Genomic DNA, 19673 nt, shown 5'->3' with positions numbered 1-19673 from the left:
CATTGGGTCCATTGTTTTCTTGGGCATGCAGGGCACCACAGCCCCCCTGAAACTATATATATGTTTGTTAATTTGCATTTTTCCAGGGTTCTGTCATCCAAATTATTTAGACTTGAGCTTTAGATCTGGAATCAGAGTGTTATACCTTTGAATGGTTTTGCAGAAAACTAATGATCAAGATTATGAGAATGGTTAAGAAAATCATACAACATTCATGAGATTGGACATTATACTGATAATAAAATTTATGCTTATAAAGAATTTGTGAATAGCTGCATACCAGGTATCAGGAAAACAAAACATAATAAGAATTTGTCATTTACGGAAAAATGGCTATGATCTAACCTTAAATAGGATTTATAGTTACAGGTCGCAGTTCTCAAAAACCATATATGCAGGCCATTTTTAAAAAATGGAAGTTTGCAAAACCTTTCGAAAGGATTGTATCTAATATGACCATTCAATTGGTTTTTCAGAAAAGAATAGAAGCGGAGAGGCCACATTTATTGAACATCGAATATGTACCCAAAATCATGTGGTCTGTTTTCTGTGTCTTTTGTCATTAAATGTGCAAAGGCCATTTTCCTGTTCATTAAGGGAATAATCTTTATAGTGAGATGTTTCTAATTATGTAGAAATGGCACAGCTAAAGGCTATGCAAGAAGACACAATGTTACCTGGTTCTGTCACGCTGATATTTTTTAATTCTAGGCCTACTATTTAGCTTTCTTATAATGACAGAAATATACCCTTTTCCCATAATGATAGTTTAAAGTTTAATACTTTGAAATGTATTGATGTTCTATTTGTAATGATGAAATTAAGACAGGTTCATTGCAAAAATTTCATTACTGAAGGAAGTTATGAAGAAGAAATAACCCCAAATGCCCCCTGCCCAGAGAAAATCACTTTAACATTTTTGGTGTATGTGTTTCTAATTTTCATGTCTGAACATTTGTGTGTAGTTTTGTCATTGCAGAAGAGAATTAATAGAGACACAAAGACTCCAACTGTTAGTTTGAAAATAGAATCTCCCTCAATTGTTGGTGTTAAACCAAAATTATGGTATGGTATTGCTTTCGACTGAGCTTCGGCACTAGGCTCCAACAGACTAGACTGAATCAAAATGAAGTCATTCATGCTGAATGCCACATTATCAAACTGAAACTTTAAGGGAGCAGATAAATTTCAAACCTGTTTTTCCTGAAAACAAGATTCCAGTCTAAATAATTGATGTTCACCAATCTTTTATTTTTATTTTTGTTTTAAAAAATTTATTTCAAAGACTGGGTCTCACTCTGTCACCCAGGCTAGAATGCAGTGGAGTGATTATGGCTCACAGCAGCCTCAAACTCCTGGGCTCAAGCGTTCCTCCCTCCTCAGCCTCCCATATAGCTGGGACTACAGACATGCGACACCAGCCCTCAGTTCTTTTTTCTCTAGTTCTGTTATTTGTTCCCACCTTACACAAAACCCACTGTTCCACCACAGTGTGTAATGAGGGCAAGGACCCTCATTCTCTTTTATACAATGGAAGCTGCCCCATTTGTGAATCCCAAATAAAAGCCCATGAGATCTATAAGTCAATTTATTGTAACTTTGTCTTTTGACATGGGTTTCCATATATCTGTGCATCTTTTTTTTTTTTTTTTTTTTTTTTTTTTTTTTTTTTTTTGAGACAGAGTCTCGCTTAGTCGCCCAGGCTGGAGTGCAGTGGCGCGTCTCGGCTCACTGCAAGCTCCGCCTCCCGGGTTCACGCCATTCTCCTGCCTCAGCCTCCCGAGTAGCTGGGACTACAGGCGCCTGCTGCCTCGCCCGGCTACTTTTTTGCATTTTTAGTAGAGACAGGGTTTCACAGTGTTAGCCAGGATGGTCTCGATCTCCTGACCTTGTGATCCGCCCGCCTCGGCCTCCCAAAGTGCTGGGATTACAGGCATGAGCCACCGCGCCCGGCCATATCTGTGCATCTTAGGAGGAGAGGGAAGTACCAGGGACCACCTGAGGTGAAAAACAATCACGTATTTACACCTTTTAGATATTAAAAACGTCATTTAACACTCAAGAGGGCACAAATTATGAGGTAAGACATCCTCTCAGAATTAATCATTTATGCTAGGTTCATGTCTGTAAAATCCCAGCGCTTTGGGAGGTTGAGGTGGGTGGATCGCTTGAGTCCAGGAGTTGGAGACCAGTCAGGACAACATGGCAAAACCCTGTCTCTACAAAAAATGCAAAAATTAGCTGGACATGGGAGCACTCGCCTATAGTCTCGGCTACTTGTGGGGGTGAGGTGGGCGGATCACTTCAGCCCAGGAGGCCCAGGCTGCAGTGAATTTTGTTTGCGCCACTGCACTCCAGCTTGGGCCACAAAGTGAGACCCTGTCTCAAAAGGAAAAAAAAAAAAAGAATAATTTAGAGATGCAAGATTACTTCAGGGAAAATGGCAGTTATATATGATTTCCAGGTGTCTTGCAACTATGAATAATATTTCCAAAGATAGTTTAAATATTATAAAACGTAGTTATTGTAATATTTACAAGTATTTACATAAATGCCCATATTTTGCAGAAAAATAAGTTTCACTATTGTTAATTTAGCACCGTATTGGATCCTGTTCATCGAACATGTATACGAGGCTGAAGGGTGTTTTCCGTAACGTCCGGGGAGTAAGGAAAGGCGCATTTTCTCCTTACCTGTCTTTTTTTTCTTTAACAGTTTTTTTGTTTTTGTTTTTTTAAGTAAGACTGATATTTTCTCAAAGGTGAGCCTTGAAATTTGTAAAATTGGAATTATAAGAAAGAGAAACCAGCCGGGCACGGTGGCTCACACCTGTAATCCCAGCACTTTGGAAGGCCGAGGCCGGCAGATCACAAAGTCAAGAGATTGAGACCATCCTGGCCAACTTGGTAAAACCCCGTCTCTACTAAAAATACAAAAAATTAGCTGGGCATGGTGGCGTGCGCCTATAATTCCAGCTATTTGGGAGGCTGAGGCAGGAGAATCCTGTGAACTCCGGAGGCGGAGATTGCAGTGAGCCGAGATTGTGCCATTGCACCCCAGTCTGGGCAAAAAGAGCGAAACTCCATCTCAAAAAAAGAAAAAAAAAAAAAGAAAGAGAAACCTACAAAGCACAAACTTTAAGAAAAATAGGAAACAGGCCGGGCGCGGTGGCTCAAGCCTGTAATCCCAGCACTTTGGGAGGCCGAGGCGGGCGGATCACAAGGTCAGGAGATCGAGACCACAGTGAAACCCCGTCTCTACTAAAAATACAAAAAATTAGCCGGGCGCGGTGGCGGGCGCCTGTAGTCCCAGCTACTCAGGAGGCTGAGGCAGGAGAATGGCGGGAACCCGGGAGGCGGAGCTTGCAGTGAGCCGAGATCGCGCCACTGCACTCCAGCCTGGGCAACAGCGTGAGACTCCGTCTCAAAAAAAAAAAAAAAGAAAAAAGAAAAATAGGAAACAACAGAATTAATTTCCTTGTATACTAGTAGACTAATGGACAGGTTGTCTTTTTTATCTTCCGTGATGATACATTATTACAGTAGCTATCATGTACTTGTTTCTATGGATTATCTTGATTAATCTTCAGACCTGTCATATGTAGTGAGATGGGGAAACAAAGGCACCAAGATATTAACATCACACAATGCAGAATCTCACTTCCTTAGAGGCCGAGAAGACAGCCTGTCTCCTTAATTTTACCAGGATACCACTTAATTTATGCATAGATTTTTAAAACTGTCTTTTTTTTTTTTTTTTTTTTTTTAAGAGGTCTCGCTCGGTTGCCTAGGCTGGAGTACAGTGGTGTGAACACTGCTCACTGTAGCCTCGACCTCCTGGGCTCAGCAATCCTCCTGCCTCAGCCTTCCAAAGTGTTGGGATTACAAACCTGAACCACCACACCTGGCCTAACCTGTCTTCTTTACTGAGTAATTCATCCTTGATACTATTTTTCCATCAATTATAGTGGCTCATGCCTGTAATCCCAGCACTTTGGGAGGCCGAGGCGGGTGGATCACCTGAGGTTGGGAGTTCAAGACCAGCCTGACCAACATGGAGAAACCCCGTCTCTACTAAAAATACAAAATTAGCTGGGCGTGGTGATGCATCCCTGTAATCCCAGCTACTTGGGAGGCTGCGGCAGGAGAATCACTTGAATGCGGGAGGCAGAGGTTGCAGTGAGCTGAGGTCATGCCATTGCACTCCAGCCTGGGCAACAAGAGTGAAATTCCATCTCAAAAAAAGTAATACTACTAATAATAATGGCATAGTATGTCACCATATACCCAAGAATAATGTTTAACCTGTTCCCACTGTGTTTTACATTTTTGATAATCAAAAATTATTTTTTGATGAATATACTAGTACATATTATATACTTCTGTAGTGATTTCCTTTAAAAAATTCCTAGAAGTGGGTTTTGTGGGGCTGGGCATAGTGTCTCATGCCTGTAATCCTAGCACTTTGGGAGGCCTATGTGGGAGGATCCCTCGAGCCCAGGAATTCAAACTAGCCTGTGCAACATAGTGAGACCCCGTCTCTCCAAAAAAAAAAAAAAAAAAGAAAAAAATCAGACTTAATTATTAAGTGCTTCTGCTATGCCATACCTTCAAATTATAGTATTGAGGGTGGGACAATCAATGAAAATAAGAGCTGCTTCCTTTAAAATATTCATAATCTATCAAGAAGGTCATATCTAAATAGTAAGTTTAAGGCAGTATGTGATAGAGCCTACTTGAGGATATTTAGGTGACCTACCTGGTGATGTCACGTGGCAGAGACATCAGTCTGACAATAGCGATAGACTGTGAACAGATTATACTGAGTCTATGGGATCTGTATGGTGATAAACAGGTTTTATACTCTATTTTTTATACCTTGTAGTTGTCACTCATGATATTGGATGGAAAACAAAGTTAATTGCAGGAGCAAATTCAGCTGCTGTCTGGAGGGTATCCTGACCAACCAGCCAGGTTTAGAAATAAAATAAACCCATCTGTCAAGATCTGAAATAAAACTATATTGAGACCATCATTAATTCATAGAGGAAATTACTCAGGGCCAATTTGCTGTATTGTTGGAGACACAATTCCAGCATCCCTGAGAACAAGTGATAAAGTGAGTTGAGGTTTTGAGATCCAAAGGAACTCACAAAAGATAAGCCATTCAGTAAAATGAGTTTAAATTTAGAGAAAAAAGAGTTTTATTGAAATCCACACATGAAGTAACTTGAAACAACCACACATATTTCAAGTTACTATGTGCATGGTTACAAAATTATGAAGGAAATGTTAAGAAAAGTCAACATCCAATTAAAAATCTAGGAAATGCTGATTATCAACCTCTGATTATGGAGAAGCTGCTAATCAAAGGCTTATTTTACTTCTCCTTTAGCTTTATTTAGTTGTTTCATTTGTTTAATGTGTTGACCAAAAACTGAATATACAGCAATTTATATTTACTTATTTAAAAATTTTTAAAATTTACAGATGTGTTGTCACTATGTTGCTTAGGATGGTCTTGAACTCCTAGATTCAAGCAGTTCTCTTACTTTGGCCTCTCAAAGTGCTGGGATTACAGGTATGAGCCACTGTGCCTGGCTGACAGTGATAGATGTATAATCAGCAAAACTAAAAGCAAACAAAAACTGTAAACACTGTTATAACATGGTCATATACTTTCCAGACTTTTTTTGTCTCCTGTTTGATGATTTTCTGTTTGTCATTCTCTGTGTATGAATGTATGTGTATTTATACATCTTACAAAAATAAATGTATCAGTCTGATTTTTCCATTGACCTTATTTTAGAATATTGTCCATATCCTTATATATTTTTCTCAACTTCGCATTTAATGACTCCTTTGCATTCTATGACAGTGATAGTCTATTCTACATTTACCTAGGAATTTGCATGAGGAAATTCAGCAGCTGTCTGGAGGATATCCTGACCAATCTGCCAGGTTTAGAAACAAAATAAACCCTTCTGTCAAGATCTGAAATGAAACTATATTGAAAAAAAATAGGAATCTTTGCTAGAGTCACAATGCTGAGCACTTGCCATCCATCTCCTCTGTCTTGACCAATTTCACCCAGTCTCAAGACTAAAAAGAGGTTTTGGTGTGGGTGATGTGCTCCGTCTTTGGCCTTGAAGGTGGGAAGGGAAGTAGGTGCATCTGCTCGGTGCAGGACAGAGCTCCCTCGTCTTATGTCCACATCTGCCTCACCAGAATAGTGCATTGGCCAGAATATTCCCTACTGAATTCTCTGGCTCTGGCTTCAGTGATGATATGTTTCTGTTCTGTGACTGTGTAGGTGAGACCCCTGGGAGTTTGGGGAAGAAATGAGCTTTTCCAGAATTCTAACCTTCCCAAATTGTGTGTGATGGGAGGCGGTTTGGAACCTGGAATGGCAGCGCAGGACAGTACTGTTACCCTGAGTCCTTTGGGGAACATTGAAGTCCTGTAGGGAACACTAAAGATCTCAAGATCTTCTCTTCTTTCAGGTCAGGATTCTCCCAAATCTGCTTCTCTGGTAGAAAAAACCCTGAGCACTGATTGGCTCTTGCTTGTCTAAAACCATGGCCTGTGTAAGTCAGTATTTCTCTCCATGTTGATGTGTATATGTGATTTTTTAGGTCATGCAAGTCTTGTCATCATCTTCCCTGAAGTTATTTACAGTGAGAAGGTGCTCAGTTAACCTATTCCTCAGTTCTTGCTCTTCCTGTCAAATGTGTGCCATATCACCTGGCATCTTCCCTATGTGGGCCACTGTAAATTCACCAGCACTCCTGCCATTATTGACCAAATTACTCAAGGTCCTCTAGGTGCCCATTTTTCTACTTTGGGCAGTGATAGAGAGGAAAGGAGTCAAGTTCTTTGAAGTACAGATAATATGCATTTCAGGTCAGTTGTGTCATTTGTTGAGGCCGAGGCCGTGGTTCCATTTGACCATTCATGAGAAGTCTTTGAAATTTTCCAGATACCTGAGTTTCTCAGCTGGGTAAGGTGGAAATTGGCATTGAAGGATCTCAATCTTCATGTAGGGTAAAATCACATGCTTTGTGGGAATTAGTCTATTGGATTGGAACATATAAATACAGAGGTCATGGATTTGGGTAGAAAGCCCTGAAAAATAAGTACCAGAAAATAATGATGTTATGTGCCCAAGAATCCTTCTGTTGTGTCAAAAGAAATAAAAATGCTTATGGTAAGATCTGACATAATGAAGTATTTGATGCTTGAAGACATTATTAATTTTATGGGTAGTTTTCTATTGAGACTGGATACTATATTTTGGATAAAATATGACTAAATTTTTAAATTCCTTTCCAAGTGAAAATATTCTCAATTAGCACATATTGATTGAGAATTTATGAGGCAGATACCTCTTGGGTATTATGTATTTAATAATGATTTAACAGAAGAACTTTATTATTTTGTCATTTTCAAAAGGGTCAGATATGTAAGAGGTGTCCCAAAGCAGGCAGAAAGGTTTTTCTGTGTTGTAGTCTTCTTCAAAAATATGTAGGCATTCTGCTGAATTCCCCTCCCCTGATAGCATAGATTTCTATTGTATGTGCTGGTTATATTGCTCTTCTGCTGCAATGCAGTCCTTCATTTTCTAAGTCTTTTCTTTAATTTCCCCAGTAATATGTGTGTTTGCTGTTTCAGGAATTTGTAACATTCAGGGACATGGCTATAGACTTCTCCCATCAGGAGTGGGAATACCTTGACCTGGTTCAGAAGACCTTGTACCAGGAGGTGATGGTGAAGAACTATGGTAACTTGGTCTCACGGCATGTGTTTATCATCTGTAGGACGTATACTTTTTCCATTGTGATTTTCAGGACTGCCTTTTAAGAAAGTAGTTAACTTGTGGGCCGGGCGCGGTGGCTCAAGCCTGTAATCCCAGCACTTTGGGAGGCCGAGACGGGCGGATCATGAGGTCAGGAGTTCGAGACCATCCTGGCTAACACGGTGAAACCCCGTCTCTACTAAAAAATACAAAAAACTAGCCGTGCGAGGTGGCTGGTGCCTGTAGTCCCAGCTACTCGGGAGGCTGAGGCAGGAGAATGGCATAAACCCGGGAGGCGGAGCTTGCAGTGAGCTGAGATCCAGCCATTGCACTCCAGCCCGGGCGACAGAGCGAGACTCCCTCTCAAAAAAAAAAAAAAAAAAAAAAAAAAAAGAAAGTAGTTAACTTTCTTCCTCTTTTTTTTTTTTTTTTTTCTTTTTACGAGAAGGTGTCTCACGATGTTGCCCAGGCTGGTTTCAAATTCCTGGGCTCAAGCAATCTGCTCACCTCAGCCTCCTAGAGTGCTGAGATTACAGGTGTGAGCCACGACGCCAGGCCTAAATTTGTTTTCCTTGTATTTATTGAAGTGGTTTGAGCTTTATTGAGTCAGGAATGGCAGCAGCATTAAACACTTTCATTGGTCACAAAGTTCCCTTCTCAGTGAGGAGGCTTGTGATGTGGAGAAGAAATGGGTATCTCAGCATGAGACAGCCAGTGAACTGTGTGTTTCCTTCGGTACCTACTCACCATGTTATTTTTCTTTCATTTCCCTCCCAAGGACAAGCACTGTCCTTCCAGGGTGCAGTCATTTTATGTGGATTTTGGATTCAAATCCACATATTACAATCCATAATTGCACATCAATTCATATATATGGCTCAATTCCCTAAAATACGCTTGTTTTTTTAATATGGCAAATGCTTGAATACTCTGAGCCTGGTGCCATGCTTGGCATAATCAGTGTGGCGATACGTAATGTTACTGTCCTTATGAGATTAGAATATGTTAAGGAAGACATAAAATTCACATGAAAACAAATAAACAGATAAATCACATCAGGCATGAAATACAAAGGTCAGTAAACAAGATTAGGGCACCTTCACACAGTGTAGGGTGTTCAGGGATTCTTTTCTGTGTGGATAACATTTGTCCAGAGACATAAAGGCCTTGGGTCTTTGGAGTATTTGAGGAAGGGCGTTCCAACAAGAGTGAACAACACGTGCAAGGGCCCTAAATGGGGAACAAGGTTTGTGTGTTTAAGGAGCAGCTGGTACAGCAGAGCAGAGTTAGTGAGGGGTGATTTATAGGCTATGAAGTCAGTATGTTAGGAAGGATCAAGTCCTATAAGATTTTTTGTTTCATTATTAAGAATTAGGATTGTCTGTGTAATGTAATTAGTTGCCATTAACTGACGATATAGAATTTTCATTAATTTTTAAAAGACGTAAACCTTTTAACTGAAGTTTAGACATAAGCAGATATCCAGATTAAACAAATAAAAATGGATAAGTTATTGACTTTCATAGCCTTTTGGTATATTTCTTTCCTTTTGGTTTTAAAAATACTACTTAAGACTAATTGGATTTGTCTTTCTTTCGAGTTTGTAATTCTGAAATTAATATTTTTATTTTCACTATAGTCTTCAAGTCTAACACTTCAATTTTTAGTTTTTATAATCCTGATTTATGTTCTATCACATCTCAAAGTACTTTATTGTAGCGTATTTTTGAGTAGTGTGGTATTGTGTTTTTCTGGCTTGCAGCATTTGTTTGATGTGTATTTAAATTGTCTCTATGTCTGTCATTTACTATTTCTTTTATACTCTTTTGGATGGGGTTTGAACTTGAATCTCTTTTTTGAACTTTTATATCTTCTATAACTTTTATAACTTTTATATCTATATATTTTGGACATTTATATCTCAGATGAGTTTTTCTTAACCTTGGGCAAGGTATCATAGTTCTGGGTATTCTAAGTTTGTGATTTTAGTGTGCCCTACTCTCTTATTTTGTTGTGTTCAAATTATCATGGTTGAGAGGTGAATGTAGGTATACAGCACAGTTTTCTATAGTATTGTAATTGAATTGGTATTAATCCAGTTTAAAATTGTTACAAATTAAGATGTTAATCCCCAGGGAATCCATTAACACAATAACTGAAAAAAATACATTGCAGAAAAAACAACAAGGGAATTAAAAAGCTACCCTGGAAAATATCTATTTAACAGCAAATTATGCAGTAATAGAAGAATAGAGGAATAAAGGAGATGTAAGACATATAGAAAATAGCAGAATGTCAGACATACTGTACTGTATGATTGCATGTATAGAGGTAGCTAGGGCAATCAGATTCATAGACAGAAAGTACAGTGGTGATTGCAGGTGGCTGGGTGGAAGGGAAATGGGGAGGCACTATTCAATGAGCGCAAGGTTTCTTTAATCAAGATGAATAAGCTCTCGAGACCTGTTGTACCATGTTTTACCTACAGTCAAAAATGTATTGTATGCTTAAAAATTTAAATGGCTAGATACCATCTTAAAGGTTTTCCTACTATAATTTAAAAAAATGAACTCACTAGAAAAAATGTTGAATAAGTAGAAATGTTAAAAGGTGTTGTTCATGCCAGGGATTACCTCATGTCTCTCCGTTTTCTTATTACATTTTCCGTAAATCACAATTTGTCTGAACTTCAAAAACTGTTGCTGTAAAATGTTCCATGAAATAACAAAAGTAAAGGGATTCTTTTCATCCTTAAAAACAGTAACAGTGGATGGGCACGGTGGCTCAGGACTGTAATCCCAGCACTTTGGAAGGCCGAGCCAGGCAGATCAGCCAAGGTCAGGAGGCTGAGACCAGCCTGGCCAACATGGTTAAAACCCTGTCTGTACTAAAAATACAAAAAATTAGCCAGGCATGGTGGCACATGCCTGTAATCCCAGCTGCTCGGGAGGTTGAGGCAGGAGAATCACTTGAACCTGGGAGGTGGAGGTTGCAGTGAGCCGAGATCACGCCATTGCACTCCAGCCTGGGTGATGAGTGAAACTCCATCTCAAAAAAAAAACCAAAAAACAAAAACAGTAACAGAAATTTGGGAAATTTTATAATAGGTAGAAAGTAAACAACACAAGCCTAAACATTCAAATGGACAGAGAAGAAATGAAAAGGAAAACTAGGGAATACTTTGCATTGGATAAAAAAACAAAACATACTGAAATTCATGGCATATAGCTAAAACAGTGCTAAGACAGAATTTATAGCCATAAATGCCCACATTGAGAAAGAGTAAAGATCTCAAATCAGTAACCTAACTTTCTAAAACCCAACTTTTCTTAAAAATAAGGAAAGAGCAAATGAAACCCAAAATAACTAGAACTAAGGAAATGGTAAACATTAGAACAGAGGTAAATGAAATAGAGAATAAAAGGAGAATAGAGAAAATCAACAAGTCAAAAAGGTTGTTCTTTGAAAAATACAGAAAATTGATAAACTTTAGATACACTGACCAAAATAAAAGAAGATCCAAATTGGTAAAATCATGAATGAAAGGGGAACGTATCTATTGAATTTAGATAAATAAAAAGAATTATAAGGGAAAGTTAAGAATAATTGAATGCCAACAAATTAGAAAACTTAGATGAATGTTGAACTTCAAACAAAAATACAAACTACCAAATTTTACTTAAGAAGAAATAGAAAATCTGAAAAAGAAAAAAAATCTTAGTCGAGCGCAGTGGCTCATGCCTGTAATCCCAGCACTTTGGGAGGCCAAGGCATGTGAATCATGAGATCAGGAGTTCAAAACCAGCCTGACCAACATGGTGAAACCCTGTGTCTATTAAAAATACAAAAATTAGCTGGGCATTGTGGCACGCACCTGTAGTCCTAGCTAGTCAGGAGGCTGAGGAGGACAATCGCTTGAACCTGGGAGGTGGAGGTTGCAGTGAGCCGAGATTGCACCACTGCACTCCAGCCTGGGTGACAGAGCAAGACTCCGTCCCATACCCCCCGGCCCCCCCAGCCCCCCCGGCCCCCCCGGCAAAAAAAAAACACAAACAAGGTCTGGATGCTCAAAAAAAAAAAAAGAAAGAGAAAATCTGTCTTCCTTTCTCTCTTTCTGTCTCCCGGCACTTACTCACCTCCCCTCTCTTTACTTATAAAGAGATTAAATCAGTAACCCAAAAACCTCCTATAAAAATAGGTGGAGGCTGGCCGGGTGCAGTGGCTCACACCTGTAATCCCAGCACTTTTGGAGGCCAAGGCAAGTGGATCACGAGGTCAGGAGATCGAGACCATCCTGGCTAACACAATGAAACCCCGTCTCTACTAAAAATACGAAAAAATTAGCCAGGCATGGTGGCAGGAGCCTGTAGTCCCAGCTACTCCAGAGGCTGAGGCAGGAGAATGGCATGAACCCGGCAGGCAGAGCTTGCAGTGAGCCGAGATCGCACCACTGCACTCCAGCCTGGGGCACAAAGTGAGACTCCGTCTCAAAAAAAAAAAAAAAAAAAATAGGTGGAGGCCAGGTGCAGTGGCTCATGCCTGTAATCCCAGTACTTTAGGAGACCAAGGCAGGAGGATTGCCTGAGGTCAGGCGTTCAAGACCAGCCTGGGCAACATAGCAAGACCCCCTTCTCTACGAAAAAATTTTTAGAAAATTTGCCAGTCATGGTAGTGTGCAGTCAACTATGATCACACCACTGCACTCTAGCCTGGATGACAGAGAGAACCTGTCTCAAACAAAACAAAACAAAAAGGTTGGGCCTAGATGGTTTTCCTGGTTGATTCTACCAAACATTTGTCTAAGAATTGACAGAGTTTCACAAACTTCCAAAAACAGCTGATGAGGAAACACTTCTGAAGGTACTCTTTAAGAGCAGCATTTCAATGATAGCAAAATGAGACCAGTTCAAAAAACTATAGACTAATGTTTCTTGTGCACTTAGGTGTAGAAACAACTAGAAAACCAAACGCAGCAACATATAAAAGGGATTATACGTTGTAACCAAGAGGCATTTATCTCTGGAGTGCAAGGTTAGCTCAATAAAGGAAAATCAAGGGAGTGCATTCTGTCCCTAGAATAAAGGACAACTACTTCATGATCATCCTAATAGATGCAGAAAAACACTTCCTGAAAATGCAACAGCCTTTCATGATGAAAACAATAAAATAGGAATAGAAAAAGTAGGAGTAGAAAGCAGTTTTCTTAACGTGACCAGCCCATCTACAAAAGCCCAGAACTAACATAGTTAATGGGAAGAGGCTTAAAGCTTTTATTTTTTAATTTATTTTATTTATTTATTTTTTTGAGACAGAGTTTTGCTCTTATTTCCCAGGCTGGAGTGCAGTGGCGCAATCTTGGCTCACTGCAAGCTCTGCCTCCCAGATTCCCACCGTTCTCCTGCCTCAGCCTCCCAAGTCGCTGGGATTATAGTCACCCACCACCATGCCCAGCTAATTTTTTTTGTATTTTTACTAGAGACGGGGTTTCACCACGTTGGTCAAGCTGGTCTTGAACTGCTGACCTCATGATCCACCCTCCTTGGCCTCCCAAGGTGCTGGGATTACAGGCATGAGCCACCGCACCCTGCCTGGCTTAAAGCTTTTCTCCAAAGATGAGAAACAAGATGTCCACTCTTTACATCTCTATTTAGCTTTGTAGTGGAGGTTGTTCCCCAATCATTTAAGCAAGAAAATGAAATAAAAGGCATGCAGACTGGAAAGGAAGAACAAACAGTACCTCTGTTAGGCAATGACAGGATCTTGACTATAGAAAATACCCGGGGCTGAGTGCAGTGGCTCATGCCTTTAATCTTAGCAATTTGGAAAGTAAGGTAGAACGATTTGAGCCTAGGAATTGAAGACCAGCCTGGGCAATATAGTGAGGCCCAGTCTCTACCTAAAAAGGAAAAAAAAAAAAATAGGAGTGGTGGCATGAGTCTGTGGTCCCACCTTCTCATGAGGAGGTGGGAGGATGGCTTGAACCTGGGTGGTCTGGGCTGCAGTGAGCTGTGTTTGTACCACTGTGCTCCAGCCTGGGCAATGGATTGAGACCCTGTCTTAGAAAAAAAAAAAAAAAAAAAAAAAGGCTGGGCATGGTGGCTCACACCTGTAATCCTAGCACTTTGGGAGGCCGAGGTGGGTGGATCACTTGAGGCCAGGAGTTTGAGACCAGCCTGAGCAACATGGCAAAACCTTGTCTCTACCAAAAATACAAAAATTAGCTGGGCATGGTGGTATGCACCTGTGGTCCCAGCTACCCAGGAGGCTGAGCACTTGAGCCCAGGAGGTGGAAGTTGCAGTGAGCTGAGATTGTACCACTGCACTGCAGCTTGGGCAACAGAATGAGAACCCTTCTCAAAAAAAAAAAAAAAAAAAAAAAAAAAAAAACAAGGAACACACACACAGACACAGAGTACACTGTATTAGGGCTAATAAATTTGTTCACCAATATAGAATTAGTGATCATGGTAAAAAAAAATATATTTATGTAGGTATGCAATCAACACAAAATCAAAATTAAGGAAATCAATTTACAATAGTATCAATAAAAATAATAGGAATGAGGCTGGGCGCGGTGGCTCACTCCTATAATCCCTGCTCCCAGCACTTCAGGAGCTCCCAGTCATTTCATTGACCCAATTGCTGTCAATGAGAATGTATTTCTGTTTATGATTTTCATACACAAATTTAATGCCTTTTTCATCTTAACTAAGCACTTATCACACACATGGCTGTACTTTTTAGAGCTTGGGGTGCAACAAACAAGACTAACAGAAATTTCTTTTTCCTTCTTACACTTTCACCTCTAGAGGATTTGTTCTTACCATAGATTTTAGCAACCTGAGCACAGGACTTTCTTTCTTTCTTTTTTTCTTTCGTTCTTCTTTTCTTTTCTTTTCCTTTTTTTTTCTTTCTTTCTCCTTCCTTCCTTCCTTCCCTCCTTCCTTCCTTCCTTCCTTCCTTCCTTCCTTCCTTCCTCCCTCCCTCCCTTCTTCCTTTCTCTCTCTTTCTTTTTTTTTTCTCTTTCTTTCTCTTTATTTATTTACTTATTTATTGAGATGGAATCTCACTCTGCCACCCAGGTGGGAGTGCAGTAATGTGATATCGGCTTACTGCAACCTTCGCCTCCCGGGTTCAAGCGATTCTTGTGCCTCTGCCTCCCAAGTAGCTGGGATTAAGGCGCGTGCCACCACGCCCAAATAATTTTTGTAGTTTTTGTAGCGATGGGATTTCACCATGTGGGCCAGGCTAGTCTTGAACTCCTGACCTCAAATGATCCACCCGTTTCAGTCTCCCAAAATGCTGGGATTACAGGTGTGAGCCGCCGCGCCTGGCCTGTATATGCAGTTGTATGCTTGCAAACATTTATATGAATCTTGGAGAACATCACGGAAAGATGTTTGTCATCTTGTTAACTGGTTATTTCAAGAGTGGAACTGGAGGGGGAATACTGCCTTTCCTGTATATTTATTTGTAATGTTTCATTTTCAATACGAACATGTGTTATTTTAATATGTTTAAATATTTAAAAAGATAGGCAAAAAATGTTATTTTAATTCAAGCTGAAATCGTCAAGGCAATCGTGTATAATTAAATAGAGCAACAAAAACATTTAAAATCCCTGAAGGAAAAGGAGAGGAGGCCGGGCGCGGTGGTTTACGCCTATAATCCCAGCACTTTGGGAGGCCGAGGCGGGCGGATCACTTAGGGTCATAAGTTCGAGACCGGCTTGGCCAACATGGTGAATCCCTGTCTCTACTGAAAATACAAAAATTAGGCGGGCGTGATGGCGGGCATCTGTAATCCCAGCTACTCAGAAGGCTGCGGCGGGAGAATGGCTTGAACCCGGGAGGCGGAGGTTGCAGTGAGCCGAGATCGCGCCACTGCACTCCAGCCTGGGGGACAGAGCAAGACTCCTTAAAAAAAATAAATAAATAAAAAGTTTGTGGGACCAATTCCAATCCAGTCCGGGGGAGCTACACACTGGCGACCAACATCACCCCTCAGGCCGCTTCAGGGTCGGGAGAGTGCGCCTGGAACAGACTGGGAAACTCCAGCAGGCAAAGTAAGGTGCCAGGAATAAAGACACCGCCTGACACATTCTCCATTCCCCCTCCGCCTACCCCTCTCCCCACCACACTTCCATCCGCCTCCAACCCTGCCCTCTCCCCAGCAGCCTCAGATTGAAACGTTGTAAGGAAGACACCGATTCTCAAAGTCACAGGCTTAGGAATCTGAGCTACAAAGAAAAATGAGCCCCTGCTTCCCCAACTCCCCGCTACTCCCCTCAGCACTGCTGCCCTGCACCTGTCCCTTCCTCCATAATTTAAACTGTCCTCCCAGAAGCTGGAGAGATGGCCCGCCCGTCAGGAAAGAAAGGACCAGCATGCGGCAAATGCCTGGGGTAGGTAGGAGCAGACGGCGAGATTAGCGCAGGGATGTAAGAAACAAGTGGCTCTCAGACCAAAGAAGACTCTGCGGCAGACGGCACACTAGACCTTCACAGATGCGTGCGCTGGACAGGAGCTCCCGTTACCGAAAGAATTGTCTGAGAAAGGCTCTGACCTGACCCGAAAGGCCCTTGGTTCCCACGGCAACGCCTCAGCGTCTTGCAGTAACAGGCTCTGTGCCCGGACTCTGGGTAGGGGGTCCCGCCTCCGCCAGCCTCTCACAGCCCAGAGGCACTTCCCATTGGCGCCTGATGGGTTAGGGAGACTTTTCTTCCAGCTGTGACAGATCCAGCCTGAGGAGCGCTCCTGGGTCTTAGTTGTTTCTTCCCGCCCACCTGCCACTCAAAGCCACAACCCACTTGCACGCCACCATGTGGACACCTTAAAGCGACCGTCTAGATCTGAACCGCGCTGAGGGAATGGTCAGCTTCGCTCCCATTAGATGGCTTGGCCCAAAGGACCTAGCGACAGCCCGGACAAAAATTTCTTCCTACAAGCTGCATGTGTCTGTGGTATGTAAGCGTCAAAACCAAACCCAAAAGAAAAAGTCAACCCACCACCTAACCCCCCACAAAAAAAAAAAAACCCAAAAAAACCCGCCACCAACCCACCTTTCACGTGAGGAGTCCTTGAGATAAGATGCAGACAGACATCCTGGCTAACACGGTGAAACCCTGTCTCTACTAAAAATACAAAAAAAAAAAAAAAAAAAAAAAATTAGCTGGGCGAGGTGGCTGGCACCTGTAGTCCCAGCTACACGGGAGGCTGAGGCAGGAGAATGGCGTAAACCCAGGGGGCGGAGCTTGCAGTGAGCAGAGATTGCGCCACTGCACTCCAGCCCGAGGGACAGACCTAGACTCCGTCTCAAAAAAAAAAAAAAAAAAAAAAAAAAGATGCAGACTGGGAAAGAAGGAAGTTTATTTCTGCAACCGGTTAGGTGGAGAAGGGCCAAGTAACTCACCAGACCAACTCAAAAGTTACAAGTTTTTTTCTAGTGCTTATAGACATCTTAAGCTCCATGCTATGGTGGGATTGCACCTACAAGCAGGAGTGTTGCATTCAACCAACATCTAATCTTTAACTAGGGTCTAGGGTCTGGAAAGATTTCTCTAGAGTCTTGGAAAGTTTCTCAATCTTAAGACAGGCTGAGGTGAATGTGTAAAAATGCTATTATTGGCCGGGCGCAGTGGCTCAAGCCTGTAATCCCAGCACTTTGGGAGGCCCAGGCGGGCGGATCACGAGGTAAGGAGATCGAGACCATCCTAGCTAACACGATGAAACCCCGTCTCTGCTAAAAATACAAAATAAATAAATAAATAAAAATAAAAAATAATTTAGCAGGGCATGGTGGCGGTCGCCTGTAGTCCCAGGTACTCAGACAGCTGAGGCAGGAGAATGGCGTGAACCCGGGAGGTGGAGCTTGCAGTGAACGGAGATCGTGCCCCTGCACTCCAGCCTGGGCGACAGAGCAAGACTCCGTCTCAAAAAAAAAAAAAAAAAAAAAAGAATGCTATTATTCGATCAGACTTTAGGGTCTGAGAAGACTCCATCCCTGATACTCAGGCACCAGTTTCTCCATTTCTTTGACGTTTAACTTATGCTTTCATCAAAATTACAGTCAAGGGTTAGTGGAAACTGTTCTGGTTGCTAAAGGAAACCTGGCCTGCTACACTGCGACCGGAACTAAAGCCCACTATAGAACACTGAAAATACCTGCAAACACTGACTTTTAAATTACAGAAAATCAAGTTCATGCTCCCTCCCAGCTCTGTCCTCCGGAATTGCTAGTTAGAAACGTGCACATTGTCCTAGGTTCAGTTTTGCAAAGACGGAGCCTGTCAGCGAAAGCATTTGTTTGATTTCATGCATTAATGTTTCCTTTGTCCATTTCCGTTTGTTTGTTTGTTTGTTTATTTGAGATGGAGTTTCGATCCTCTCGCCCAGGCTGGAGCGCAATGTCGCTAAACTGCAATATCCGCCTCCCGGGTTCAAACGATTCTCCTGCCTCAGCCTCCCAAGTAGTTAGGATTACAGGCATGCGCCACCACGCCCGGCTGACTTTTGTAGTTTTAGTAGAGACGGGGTTTCACCATGTTGCCCAGGATGGTCTCGAACTCCTGAGCTCAGGCAATCCACCCCCCTCGGTCTCCCTAAGTATTGGGATTTCAGGCGTGAGCCACCGCGCACGGCCTATTTTATTTTATTTTTTTATTTTATTTTAAGACAGAGTCTCACTCTGTCGCCCAGGCTGGAGCGCAGAGGCGCGATCTCGGCTCACTGCAACCTCCGCCTCCCCGGTGCAAGCGATTCTTGTGCCTCTTCCTCCTGAGTAGCTGGGATTACAGGCGCCCGCCACCACGCCTGGCTAATTTTAGTACTTTTAGTACAGACGGGGGTTTCATCATGTTGGCGGCCGGACTGGTCTCGAACTCCTAAGCTCAAGTGATCCGCCCGCCTCAGCCTCCCAAAGTGCTGGAACTACACGCGTGAGCTACCGCGCCCGGCCCCATTTCCTTTCTTTTATTTTATTGTTTTCAGACGGAGTTTCGCTGTTGCCGCCCAGGCTGGAGGGCAGTGGCGCGATCTCGGCTCACTGCAACCTCCACTTCCTGGGTTCAAGCGATTCTCCTGCATCAGCCTGCGGAGTAGCTGGGATTACAGGCACATGCCACCACGCCCGGCTACATTTCCTTTAGTCTATTTTTTTATAATTTACTAGCCTGTTTGTTGATAACAAGACTGGTGGTGCACAAGGTTGGGTCCTGGTGTTCATCGGGCGGCGGGCATGGGCCAGGTGGGAGGGTCTCCACCACCTGGTGCAAATCTCCAAAGTGCGGGAAACACCATCAAGGGTGATTGTAAAGTTCTGGTTTGGCGCGGCGGGTAGGCGTTCCCACGCAGAAATGAGCACGAAAACTTTTGCTGTGGTTGTAGGCAGGTCGGCCCCAAGCGCTTCTTATTGGCTAATGTGGAGAGAACCTGCACACCTATTGGCTGAAATCTCCGTCTAATTGAGGCTGACTGAGAGCTTCCCTTCCTACTGTGTTGCCTGGAAGCGAACTGTCCGCCTAGTAACATCTGATCGCGTTTCCAATTGGTCACCGTTTACGGAAGCCCGCCCTCCCTTTTCCGGAAGCCCGGCGGACGCTGGGGCTGCAGGTGGAGTACAGGTGCACAGTGGGAAGTGTGATTGCGCAGAGTTGGGCTTTTCGGCCAAGCGCCCGCCGGACATGGGAAGCTGGAGGGTCAGCGGCGTGAAGTCCTCGCCTTCAGCGTCCACGGCTGGGAAATTGGCTATCGTCACGGCGGGAACTAGGACTCTGGCTGCGTCCCGGCCCTTCCTCATCAGTCCACCGGACTCTTGGGCGCGCGCACTGGGGCGGGTGTAGTTTGCTCACCTCTGACCCGTATTGTCTTGAGATTAAAGGT

At 42.6% G+C, this 19673-nt stretch overlaps 1 protein-coding gene across 17 annotated transcripts in view; it reads left to right on the top strand.

Moving 5' to 3' along the window:
- The first annotated feature begins 1763 nt into the window (after positions 1–1763).
- Positions 1764–19673, top strand: part of LOC105495470 (zinc finger protein 82 homolog) — a 49766-nt gene continuing 31856 nt past the window's right edge. For 2 of the 17 annotated variants that reach the window (XM_071086468.1, XM_071086472.1), the window contains exons 1-2: positions 1764–6586; positions 7671–7779. In XM_071086468.1, the coding sequence (XP_070942569.1) occupies positions 6578–6586; positions 7671–7779 (118 nt within the window). In that variant the 5' untranslated portion in view covers positions 1764–6577. Of the gene's footprint in view, positions 7780–16999; positions 19672–19673 lie in introns of those variants that run through there. The other 15 variants (XR_011617479.1, XR_011617478.1, XR_011617489.1 and 12 more) reach the window with 12 other exon arrangements.

This window comes from Macaca nemestrina, chromosome 20 (genome assembly GCF_043159975.1).
Source record: "Macaca nemestrina isolate mMacNem1 chromosome 20, mMacNem.hap1, whole genome shotgun sequence".
Lineage (NCBI taxonomy): Eukaryota > Metazoa > Chordata > Mammalia > Primates > Cercopithecidae > Macaca > Macaca nemestrina.
This window is presented reverse-complemented; position numbering and strand designations above follow the sequence as displayed.